Source organism: Pseudoliparis swirei, chromosome 2 (assembly GCF_029220125.1).
Source record: "Pseudoliparis swirei isolate HS2019 ecotype Mariana Trench chromosome 2, NWPU_hadal_v1, whole genome shotgun sequence".
Taxonomy (NCBI): Eukaryota; Metazoa; Chordata; class Actinopteri; order Perciformes; family Liparidae; genus Pseudoliparis; species Pseudoliparis swirei.
This window is the reverse complement of record NC_079389.1, coordinates 6,688,166-6,700,500: the sequence shown is the minus strand read 5'-3', so window position 1 is coordinate 6,700,500 and position 12,335 is coordinate 6,688,166. Positions and strand designations below refer to the sequence as shown.

At 42.1% G+C, this 12,335-nt stretch overlaps 1 protein-coding gene across 1 annotated transcript in view; it reads left to right on the top strand.

Moving 5' to 3' along the window:
• The window catches only part of LOC130205031 (NALCN channel auxiliary factor 1), an 85,791-nt gene extending 73,843 nt beyond the window's left edge, over positions 1–11,948 (top strand). Inside the window, exons 2-3 of the mRNA XM_056432128.1 lie at positions 3,091–3,262; positions 6,651–11,948. Of these exons, the coding sequence (XP_056288103.1) occupies positions 3,091–3,262; positions 6,651–6,952 (474 nt within the window). The 3' untranslated portion in view covers positions 6,953–11,948. The remainder of the gene's footprint in view (positions 1–3,090; positions 3,263–6,650) is intronic.
• The last annotated feature ends 387 nt before the right edge of the window (positions 11,949–12,335 follow it).

Genomic DNA, 12,335 nt, shown 5'->3' with positions numbered 1-12,335 from the left:
TAACTAAACTGAATCATCACACCACGGTGAACATGAGACACCCCTGACTTAGAATATGCCAAAAATAGTCATGCAAAAGAAAACGATGGCATCTATTTAAATAATAAGTCCACTAATATGATGTTTGATGAAGTCCACACACCATTATCAACACTAGCTCTGTTATCACAAAAGCATAGCATGCCGTGTCTGTTATTCACCCTTTAATGAAATGTTTCTACCATCAGTATTTGTTCTCACACTCTCCTCTCTTGTACTTACATCTTGTCTGAATTGAAAAACATTGTATACTGCACATCCATGAAGTCTATTTTCGTCACTCTGCTTGTTTGATTCGTATGTTTTTGCCAAAAATAATTGTGTGCCCAGGTGTATATTTCCTCTTTGATGCATTCAGGGATTTTCTTCAGTAAATATGCGCGTGTCATCCACATGATTCCCACATTGCTATTTTTTATTTCTGTCTCACAGCCATAATAGCAACGTGCACAGTAGGGATGAGAATTGATAAGATTTTAACGATTCCGATGCCTTATCGATTCCTGCTTATCGATTCGATTCCTTATCGATTCTTTTATCGATTCTTATTGGGCAAGGGGTGAAAAAAAGAGCACAAACGGGTTTATTTACATTAATTTTCTTTTATATAATTTTCTATAATGCTGCACACACCATATACAGTATGTATACATACACATTTACATTTTTTTAAATAACCAAAAACATTTATACATATTCCTCTTGAACTTAAAATAAAACTTACATAACTTAAATAAAATGTATTCTGTTTAATTTAAACATGTTCCGAGAAATTACAGTGCTCCTTCCTTTTTTTAAAGGGTATATGAACTGAGCTGCGAAAAATGAAACTAGCAGTGGCAAATACCAAGTGTGCAACCATCAATTGTATGGATCATCAACAATTCTTGTGCAGAAAAATAAGCATGTCTGCTTTCTCCGGGAGGATACGCGATCTCTCAGGACTTATTGTGTCTCCAGCCGTGGAGAACACTCTCTCAGATGGGGTGGAGGATGCCTGAACACAAAGATATGACGAGGTGTACAAGACGTGCTGTAGCCTGTGACCCAGACAGACGACCAGCCTCTGAACCGGTCTGACTCTGAACCTCATCAGATAAATTGGATGGCAATGGAGATTATTTATATAGTGAAAGCTGGTTTACACAATGAAACAAATGGCACTAACAAAATCGCTGAATTTGCTGAGCTGACATAAAGCCACATTAAGAGGGGAGGCAAACACGACCTCTGCCTCAATGTAGGGGGCTGAAAATAGAAGATTCTATAGCTAAGCTAGCGTAGCTATATGCTAAATTTAATAATGGATTAAAAATCGATATGCTCAGTTTAATAATGGGTTAACACGATAACGCGAACATTTGCTGATAACACACGCCCTCCGATAATTAACACCGTTACGATCAAACATTTCTCAAAACTGGACTTTCAATCCAAACGTGAAGTGATCAATAATGGGAGACCAATGCCGGAGCTCAAATGTATGCTTCAAACGAAGGGACAGAAGATAACTTGATCGACTCCACACAATAAAGGCAAATGGCTTCACACAGTGAGTGGTTGTGATCACTTTTGAGGAGTTTACCTTGGACAGAAAGAGATGAAGCGCCGACGTTAGCTGAGCTGCTGCTGCGTCGAACACGACATTCCTGTAATTTAATTCCATGCTGTGTTCAAATGATTATTCATATTTGTTGTATTTCCTCCCTTCGACGAAATAGACTTTTTACACACGTTACAAGTGGCGTAGTTGTCATTTTGTCTTGTGAAATAGAGCCAAACTTTAGAACGCTTCTGCCTAGTTGCCATGTTTGCTGCAGTCTGAAAAAAATGTGGGCATGCGCAACGCCACAGAGGACCGTTAGCAGAACCGTTAAAGAATTTGGCTGACGATCCCAAACAATCGGTTCACTGGGAACCGGTTCTAAAACAGAACCGGTTCTCGATGCCCATCCCTAGTGCACAGTAAGGATCTATGGAGGAACGATATGATCTGTGGTTGTGTGTTTAAAAAAAATGACGAGCTCGTAGCAGGTGCTCGCCGGCCCCACCGTCCCCGGAGTGTTTCACGGGAAACACCAGCAGATCACTGCAGGTGATTACACCGCATGAGGCGGCAAGATTATCAAATGAGAGGAGGCAAATGAAGTGCTAAGTAAATGATTTGTCCCCACTTGTGCACTTGTAGAGTTGAGAAGATGGGTGAGAACGTTTGGATAAATTACCACAAACAAACTCCACATTACATAACAACTGTTCTAACCACGTACTGTGTATCTGAGCTCATCTCACATATAATAGGCCATTTGTTTTAACACAACACCAATGTTTGTGTTATTAAATGTTATAGTGGAATGACGATAATTCCAAAAATATATATATATATGTGTCCTGCTGTGTTTGCATCAGATACTGTTTATACCTTTGATATTGTATTAATATGTCTTCCAAATTCCGTGTTTTGATACTTGACACTTACTAACTTCTTCCAAACTTTTCAACCACAAACAATCTCATGGTCTCTTTCAGTGGATGGACTTTGCTCAGTTTCTATACAGACAACTTTGTGTCATTCGCATTATAAATAATCAAATAAAAAAATAGTTTCCGAAAAACTGTTTTGCAACTAGTGCTCATCCTGCATTAATCTGAGATCGATGCCAGTGGTGGGAGTACGAATACATTTCCTTTATACATTCCACATTGTGAATCATCAATTATTAATGAAACATCTGTGTATTTGAGGATCACATTGACGCTCCGTGGTCCTTCAGAGGATGTTGCGTAACACCGTATGTTGACTAACAAAGTGATGACTGCCCGGCAACCGCCACGTTCATTAACCAGTGGCTACGAGGACCAGCAGGATGAGTCGGCTGAGTGCGAATCAATAGCTGTGGAGGTCATCGATGATGCGCGTGAGTGGACATGCGTTTCATCCAATGCAACCCTCCCTAACTCATTGATTTCCTCTCTCTGCCCCCCCCCCCCCCCATCTCCACCTGTCTTCTCTCCCTCCCCTGTCCCCTCCCCTCTGTCTCTCTATCCTAGATGGTTTATAAGCCCTGGCTGTGTTCTCAGCACTTCCAGACCACCCAAATGCACTGCAGCAAGCGAATCCCCTGTGGTCAGTACTGCCTGGAGGTGCAGCAGCGGTGCCCCTTCGTCCTGCCCGACAATGATGATCTCATTTATGGAGGCAGCCCCAGTTTTATATGTACAGGTACACACACAACAAATCATTCTATAGATTGTGCTTTCTTCTGTTGGCCTTTTAGTCTCGTGACCTTTTATTTGTTAAAGATTGCCCTCGGTACATACAGCTGCCCAGTGTACGACACAGCTCCGCCGAGGAGCTGGAGAAAAGTGCTTTGTGGACTATTTGAGGAATAATCCTGAGATTGGTAGCTATGCGTGACCTAGTTTTATTTGACCGAGTGCACAGTCGGCCATGCTCTTGGTCCGAGTGACTTATTGTACAGGAGTGAATCGTGAGGATCGCAATAGGACACGCAACCTGCGGTGGTCGCACAGTAAACACTTGACTCTCCAGTTACGGGATGTTCTGTTCACCAGACAAACAGGGCGATGATACGCCATCACAACAAACTCTGCCAATTACTCACAGCACCGAGCACATCTGTCCACTGGTGGGCTGCCACAATACGTCTGCATGTTCTGTCTTCACTGAACAGCTAATAGCGGTGTTATTGTTACTGAATGTGCTTATCTCCAGCCATAAACACACACACACACGCACACACACACACACACACATTAAATCCTAATAAATGCTTATCCATGTCAGGACCAGGTTTTTGTCTCCACATACATGGAAGATGCGTGAGTGTGTGTGTGTGTGTGCGGGGGATTAGATGATGAATGCAAAGTTACACTTCCATCACATGTTGATGCTGCCCCCTGGTGTTCACTTTGAGCATCGGGTGCAACACGTAATGTTACTCTAATGGAGCGATGAGCACATTTGTTGTCAGGGACTGTTTTCAGCTGTCGATAATAATAAAAATCCGCTGTGTAATGAAATGTATGGCAACAAGGGGGCATCCATCCTTCTGATCAAGGCAAAATAAACTACAGCGCCCATGTCCGTCGTAACTAAAGAAACTTTGACTTCCTACACAGATCATATTTAGTTATTTGGATCAGTCAATATGGGAAATGTAGAATATGGCCTAACTCTGGAAGCACTTTGTATCGAGTAGTAAGCTCTAGCCATGTCTCAGTGTACATGCTGCTGTGTGTACGCGACACTAATCAAGTGTTTGGGTATAAAGTAGGGCTGTGAAACGATTAAACATTTTAATCAAATTAATCACAGGTGTCTGTGGATTAATCATGATTAATCACATATTACCGATATTCTCGGTATATTTTTGTGAGAACATAAAGATTTATGACAAAAGACGGATATATACATTTATACATTCTTTTTTTATTCATAAAAAAATAAACAATGGTGCTGCAACTCAGCAGTTATTTAGCAGTTCTCTTCCATATGGAACATTAATATATCTTCATCCTAAACAGAATGTTTAAACAGAACATGTTTCTCTTTTTTGTCAACCATTAACTGATGATTTAAGGGACGGCCGGGGACATTCGGATTGTGCCGCAGGAGGTGAAATTCTTGGACCGGTGCAAGACGGACGGAAGCGAAAGCATTTGTCAAGAATGTTTTCATTAATCAAGAACAAAAGTCGGAGGTTCGAAGACAATCAGATACCGTCGTAGTTCTGACCATAAACGATGCCAACTAGCGATCCGGCGGCGTTATTCCTATGACCCGCCGGGCAGCGTCCGGGGAACCAAAGTCTTTGTGTTCCGAGGGGAATGACTTTTTCTTTGCTCCGTCCCGATGCGCGCACACAGCTCTGCGGCGTGCGAGACGGAGAGCCGAGAAGTGTGAACGCGACACGTAGAGACAGAAATGACATGCTGCTGTGGAGACACGATCAACAACAGACGGCTGTTTAGTTTAATAAAAGAACAAAGACGTGCGGGTGGAGATTTCAGGGGGGCGGGCCACTTTTTTTTTTAATGTCATGCGATCTACCAACACTACGCCGCGATCGACTGGTAGGTCGCCGCGATCGACGTATTGAGCACCCCTGATCTAGAGGAAGTAAAAGTCGTAACAAGGTTTCCGTAGGTGAACCTGCGGAAGGATCATTACCGATGAACAGCACGACCGTCTGCATTAGAGCGGGAAATAGTTCAGATTGAATAGGTATATTGGAAGCTCATTCTGCGCATGCGTTAAATGCGTTAAAAAAACCAACTAATTAATCCTGTAATTTAATCATAACGCGTTAACGCGTTATTTTTCACAGCACTAGTATAAAGTAAACGAGTGATATGAGAAGAGTGATGGCCGCCCTCGCAGGTTGCGTCTTTCACCTCTGCATTTATGTGTATTGTGTCTCTGCAAACACGGTCCCTCTAAGAGTCTAAATGCAGATGTCACAATATGACTGTAATGACGTGGCTCCTCTTGTCACAGTTTAAGTGTTCACAGTCAAACTGTGCTGAGTGGGCACGCGCTTATTTACATGAGCTTGACACCGACTGTGACAAACCCCATTGCTTATAATGGCAGTGTAGAGTGATTTCAGTCCTTATGTCAGTGCAATAGACACATCATGCGTTTTGTTATACTGAATTTATCTTTAATCGGTATTTCGTGTCGTCGTGTTTCTTAAAGAAATTTAGAAAATCCGGTATATTTTTGGACAATTTGTAAACGAAATTCAAACATCAAAAGCACTTCTATAGTGTATCTGGAGGCCTATAAGTATTCAGTAATGGAAATAATGTTGCTGTGTAGAGCAGAAAAGAGACTTTAGGGTTGCAGCAGCATGTAGAATAAATAAATCACACAATCAATACAGCACTGCACACAATAAATGAAGGAAATTAAATAATTCTCATCCCTTACATTTATTGTATTGTAAAAAGGCTATATCTAACAATCATTATTATTATAAAAAATACCAACTAATCATATACTAATGTTGTCTATAAAATGTCAGAATATTTGTCTGAACAGTGGTTCAAAAACCAAAGACGTTTATTTTACAATAATAGAATACTTAATATAATTATATTTGCGAATCAAAGTTTTGCGTTTGTGTTTGAAAAGTGACGTTTGATAAACAAAACTGTTTGATTCTATTCCTTTTCTGTAAGTTAATTACTCAAATAATTGTTTCAGCTCGCAACTGCAAATACATAAAACACAAACAAATGAAGAAACACTGAAAATCAAACAAAACCCAGACAGAGCTTCAGACGAAACACTTCTTAAAGAGACAGTACACACTAAAAGATGTGCATCTGCTCGTGTTTCCTTACATTGAAGTGCAGTGACTTGGCCTCTGTTTTCTGATATTAATCTCAAGGAACATCAAGTTCATAAAAATGTATTCTGACTGAGGTCCGTTGTTGTTGTTGTTGTATTTCATGTCTTGTAGTTCTCAAAGCAGCAATGCTCTTTTTGTGACAGAATGCAAGTACATGATCTATAAAACATGCGACCTGCAGCATCTTCTTTAAGAGAGTGTCAGCTCACTGTTTATGTCCCCCCCCCCCAGGGCTGCTGGAGGACTATCCATCAGGAGTTGACCCAAATGCAGAGTGCTGTGATGTGCGGTGGGACGTGAAAGTGGACAACCGATCCCGGGGGACCCTGAAAAGAACTCATGCGCCGTGCCAGCACCGCACCTCCCTCAGCTCCTCGGCGGCCTGCAGACTGTGTAACAGCCGGCTCAAACTCTGCCTGCTGGTCCTCGTCCTCCTACACACTGTTGCCAGCCTCACTGCATCCCACAATGCAACAGGACTGGGCCTCCCCGCCATCACACCTCTGGAGGAGAGTCCTGCCAACGAGGAGTGAGAGAGCTGCCAGGAGGTGGAGGAGGAGGAGGAGGAGGAGTAGTAGGAGGTGAGGTTGTTGGGTTGGGGGATTCCCTCGCCATGGCAACCGGTGTGGAATAATACAGCCACGGTTTTTAGCGAACGGCGGGAGCTGTGCGCCTGTGGATATTCTGCAACGCATAAATGGGAAATGTGGGACGCTTTGAGACGAAAGACACACAAATCAATCAAAACAAATAAATAAGTAAACAAACAGACATCCTAAGGGACTCCTCCCGTCCCTGAAATAGAAAGGGGACAATGCCACAGCCTTTGTTGAGGGGGGAGGTCGGCTTCCCCGTGGCGGGTTTTTCTCTCACTGCGCTTTTTTTACACTGTGTTCAAAATTAATGGTTTCTGTTGCACTGGCTGACTATGGAATAACACAATCATATTTCTGATGTCCATCCTTTGTGTTTCTGGTTCTCTCACACAGGAAGAAAATGTGTTCCCTAAATAAGAGGACGTGTCGAAAAATGAGCTGCATGGTTGCGCGCGTACCTGTATGTGTGTGTGTGTGAGTGCACGCGATGGTTTGTCTTTCTGAATGTACTGTATGTGTGCGAGCTTGCGTGTGTGCGTGTTCGTGCATGTGTGCGTGTGTGAGAGAGGATGAGTGTCTGTTACCTTAAAAGTCGAGCTCACCGGCAGGTGCAGCGATGATGTTTCTATGGAGCCCCTCCCCCCCCTCCCTCCCCTCCCTCCCCTCCCCGCCCCCAAATGTCACTTTGCTCCGCCATGTTGGCCACACACACACACACACTTCTATTAAAACTACCCTGGGTTTTGAATGTGGTTCTGATATCCATAACAAGCTCTGTGGTCAACACACGTTTATAGTTGTTCCAACACTTTGTTGTGTGAGATAATCTGTTTTCCAGGATCAACACCTTTCTGTAATGACTCTCAGTAAACAGCGTACACCTGCAGGCTAAACTGTGAAACACGGCGGGAACCATCAGGCAGCATTCCTCCCATATCACCACATGGGTATTTAAATTGTATTACAACTTAGGACCTCTTTTTATAGTTTCAAGGCACCAGGCTGTCAATCTGGGAATGGAAATGAAGACATAGGTGGGATATGTTTAAAACTTATATAGCAGATGAAATAAAGGCTGGTGGGATTATTATAAACATGTTGGGTGCACACACACAATGATTTAGCGAGATGGCAACAAATTATAGCTTGTTTATAATATATATTTAATATGTGGCTTGATTTTTTTGCCCTTGGATTTCAAAGTTGACGTGTCGCCTGATCTCAGCTTGTTGAGTCAAATGTATAATTAATAACACGGTTGGTTTAGCTATAAGACTCAAGCTGGACTAAACCAGAATAACCCTGTAAATTGAAGAGAAACCCTATGGCCGAGACAAATGAACAATATATTATAAAAAAATAATTAGATATTACAATATCATATTTTAAAAACAATAATTAGAATTGTAAAGGTTTGAAATCCAAATAATTTGACTTAACAAACAAACCTGTAGAATTTCTTTTCTTAACACACCGAGAGAAAAAAATTAGGAGGGTCAGGAAATCTTAATTTCTTTTTTAATAACACTAAATGAGTATACCTGTCTGAATAAGCACTTGTTTATACCTGTCAGCTATCTAAGGTCTGCAGGCAGTAGCGTGAACATTTTGCAATAGATCTTCTGATCAGTGATTTCAGAGTTAGCCACATGTTAGCAACTTTGTTAATCAATGCAAGTTCAAGAAAGCCCAGATCGGATCATTTTATCTCATAGAACTAAACTTGAAACTGTGTTAAGCTCGTCTTAACCAAAGATGATATGTTCCAGATGTTTTACCGAACCCCTCTTCAGATTGTGGTCACATTCTAGCAACGATGCTGACATCAGGATTATTGCACTCACAATGTGTTGTTGTGGTTCCAGATAAATAAGCTTCTGTCATTTTAGGTTTTTAAAGGTACTATCCAGTCACAAAAATAATGCCGGCAAGGTTCCTTTGCCTCCTCCGCCTCAAGGACCTTGGTTATGTTTCCCTCTCCATGCTGTTCAAGTATAAATCATGTTATTCCATCATCACTTCTTGAGAGAAATAAAATCAATTGACAGCTTGCCCTTGAATCGATACCGACGTCTTCATCAGAGTCATTGAAACCTCAGGCCTTTTTACTCACAGGAAACACGATGGCTGGATCTTACCTTTAAAGACTTTTAAGGACTTTAGGTGTGACCTGGAAAGTAAAGTTAGCGTGAAGAAGAAAGAAAAACCCTGTCCACCAACTACACCCTCCCCTCCCCCGAGCTCCAAAGAATCTACATATCACCAACACAGACACAATTAGTTTGAATATCAGTTTGTTTCTATTGAATTGAAACATGGAGTCAATGTTCATGAACTGCATGTGGAGGCTCTCTGCAAGGTGACGACCGCCTCTTTTGTTTATTGTCCTCAGCACCACTCCGCACTCCACTTCTGATCCCAAATCAGCTCCTGTAGCATGCCCCCTGTCCTTGTACCTTTCTCCTCAAAACATCAAACTAATGTCTCATTAAGTAAAGGGCTTATTAAGATAAACAGTACAAACATTACCTTCTACACAGTCAGACACACTCGACGACATGAGCATCCAAATTGTTAGCTGACAATTAAGGGGAACAACATGGCTCATTTCCTGTTTCTTTCTGAACTCACGTACCTGCAGTACTGATGACTTCCACTGGGTGATGCTAGAGAGCAGTAACATGGACACCTCCAGAGAGAGGAGCGTGTCACTGTTTGAGGGAATGGCATAACCTGAGAATCATCCAAGTCAGCTGACACTCATGTTTATTCTGTATACGTTGACCGGTGTGTGAACAGAAAGGAATGGTGTGACCTTAAGGGCTGACTTCTTCTATGGTTTCTACATTGTCTTTTGTCTATTCGACGAACCAGGCTGTGAGATCAGGTATTCGAAGACGAACAGATGCTGTTGAATGCATTTTTTTTCCCAGGCTCAAGTATGTTGATAACTTAAATGAGATGTCCAATAAGATATCTGATGTCAAGAATGTTATTATACAGCTTATATGAGGATTTAAAAATCCATCTTTATTCAAACCATGTCTATATAACCAGTATATTGGCTTATTTTGACACATGTTCTGTTTGATACCTGCCCCCCCCCCCCCATTCAGTTTGACCATTCCTGCTTGCATGAAATACATAACTACTCATTGAGCACAGTGCACCCATGCCCATCTGGGATGACCACAGTCATATAGAACAATGCTGCTATTCCATAGGCCACCAGTAGATGGAGATATTTGTATTCTTTTATTTTGTGACTGCTGCTGACGACCTACCACACAAGGACTGTCATATACAGAGGAGTCAGGAAGGCTGAGCTCTAGAAGAGAACGTGATGGGCATGTGTGTGTGTGTGTGTGTGTGTGTGTGTGTGTGTGTGTGTGTGTGTGTGTGTGTGTGTGTATGTGTGTGTGTGTGTATGTGTGTGTGACCCATAGGGACCTCCTGCTATGTTAGTTGTCTCATTATTCACTGCACTGGGCTGTAGTATGGAACCATTGTACCGTGCAATATGTAACAACTGTGTCATAACAGACATGGGGTGGATCTATTGTTCCACCTGCACTCACCTTCTTGAATATTCCCTCCACAATTGTCTAAAATTAGATGGTGCACAGAATGTTGACAACGACCTGAAACTGGTTCCAACGCACACCTTGTTTTGAGTCAAATAAGCCCAATACAAATTTGATATGACGCACTACTTTTAATGATGGCAACTGGAGGCAAACAGGGTGCGAGGAATGTGCAATGTCAGCAACAGAGAGAATCCATCTCCTCAAACAGCCTTCACCATGAACACGCGTTGGCCTCGGTGGATCCAACACACACATGTGACTTCATGTTATCGTGTCACCAGTTCATGCACGATGAACCCCGTCTGCTCCACCTGCAGACCTCCATCCTCACTGTGGTCGCATGTGTGCACGTATGTGTTGTCCACCATGCCCCTGCAGACATGTTGACACCCGAGGATGCACCTTGCATGCACACGGCAGCTCACTCTGCTGTGGTGGTTCTCGGTTTTTTTTAAAGTGTGTTTTGGTTTCTCACTTTTTTACTGCAACATACTGAGAGGAAATGCTGTGGGGTCCGATAGATCGAGTCTAAATCCCGTCTACGGTGGTCTGTCACATTCAATAACACACCAAGCTACTAAAGCTAATTTAATATGTTTCCCCTGCACATATAGACTATGAATGCCTCTTGCCCCTCCCCCCCCTCCCCCGGTGCACCCACCACCAATGGTCTGTACACAGCTATTGGTCTCCGCCCCCCCCCCCTCCTCCCAGCCTCTCTCTGTCCCCCCAATAGTTCCGTTCTCCATCCTGTGGATCTATGCAGAAGCCCATTCCTCTTTTTGGTTGTAAATACGTTAGTATGCTGAACGGCGTGTGTCTTTGCATCCAGGTTTTCCCCCTTGTGTATTTTAAGTTGATGTCATGCGGTTACTTTCTTCTTCTTCTTCTAATTATTTTTCTTTTATTTGGAGCGTCTGAAATCATTCATGTTAAAAGAGAATGTGGTGAGGTCGAAACCAATAGACTCGTCCTCGGCTTCGCAGCCTCATTGTGAAAGGTCGAGGCTCTGTGTGTGTGGGTGTGTGTGTGTATGTGTGTGTGTATGTGTATGTGCGTGTGTGTGTGTGGAGGCGAAAGATTTATGATTATAGAAATGAAAAAGGTTCAAAGTCATATAGAAGTATCATTGCGATTATGATTATTATGATTACTATTATACTACCAGTATATTGTAATATTATAGATGCTTTAGTTCAAGTAACTTCTTTAATTTTTTTACAAACAACTTTGATGAAATGATTTATAAAAACACGAGTCATGATCTTTTCGAAAAGTATGAAAACTAATGCTACAATGATTAAAATTGTGTTCTGATGAAAATAAATACAGACATATAATCTGTTCTTCTGTTGTGTTTTTGTATTTTATGACATGCTTTTGCATTTTTATGGCTTTTTTATAAACTAATAACGGAAGGGTGGACACGTGTACTTTCAATAGGTTGGTGTGTGTGTGTGTGTGTGTGTGTGTGTGTGTGTGTGTGTGTGTGTGACCCATAGGGACCTCCTGCTATGTTAGTTGTCTCATTATTCACTGCACTGGGCTGTAGTATAGAACCATTGTACTGTGTAATATGTATTATTGTGTGTGTGTGTGTGTGCATGTGTGTGTGTGTGTGTGCATGCAATGGTTTCTGTTTCTAGATTTTCTGTATGTGTGCAGCATGCGTGGGCGTGTGCTTATAAGCTTGTCTTCACACGTGTGTGTATGTGTGTGTATGAGAGGATGAG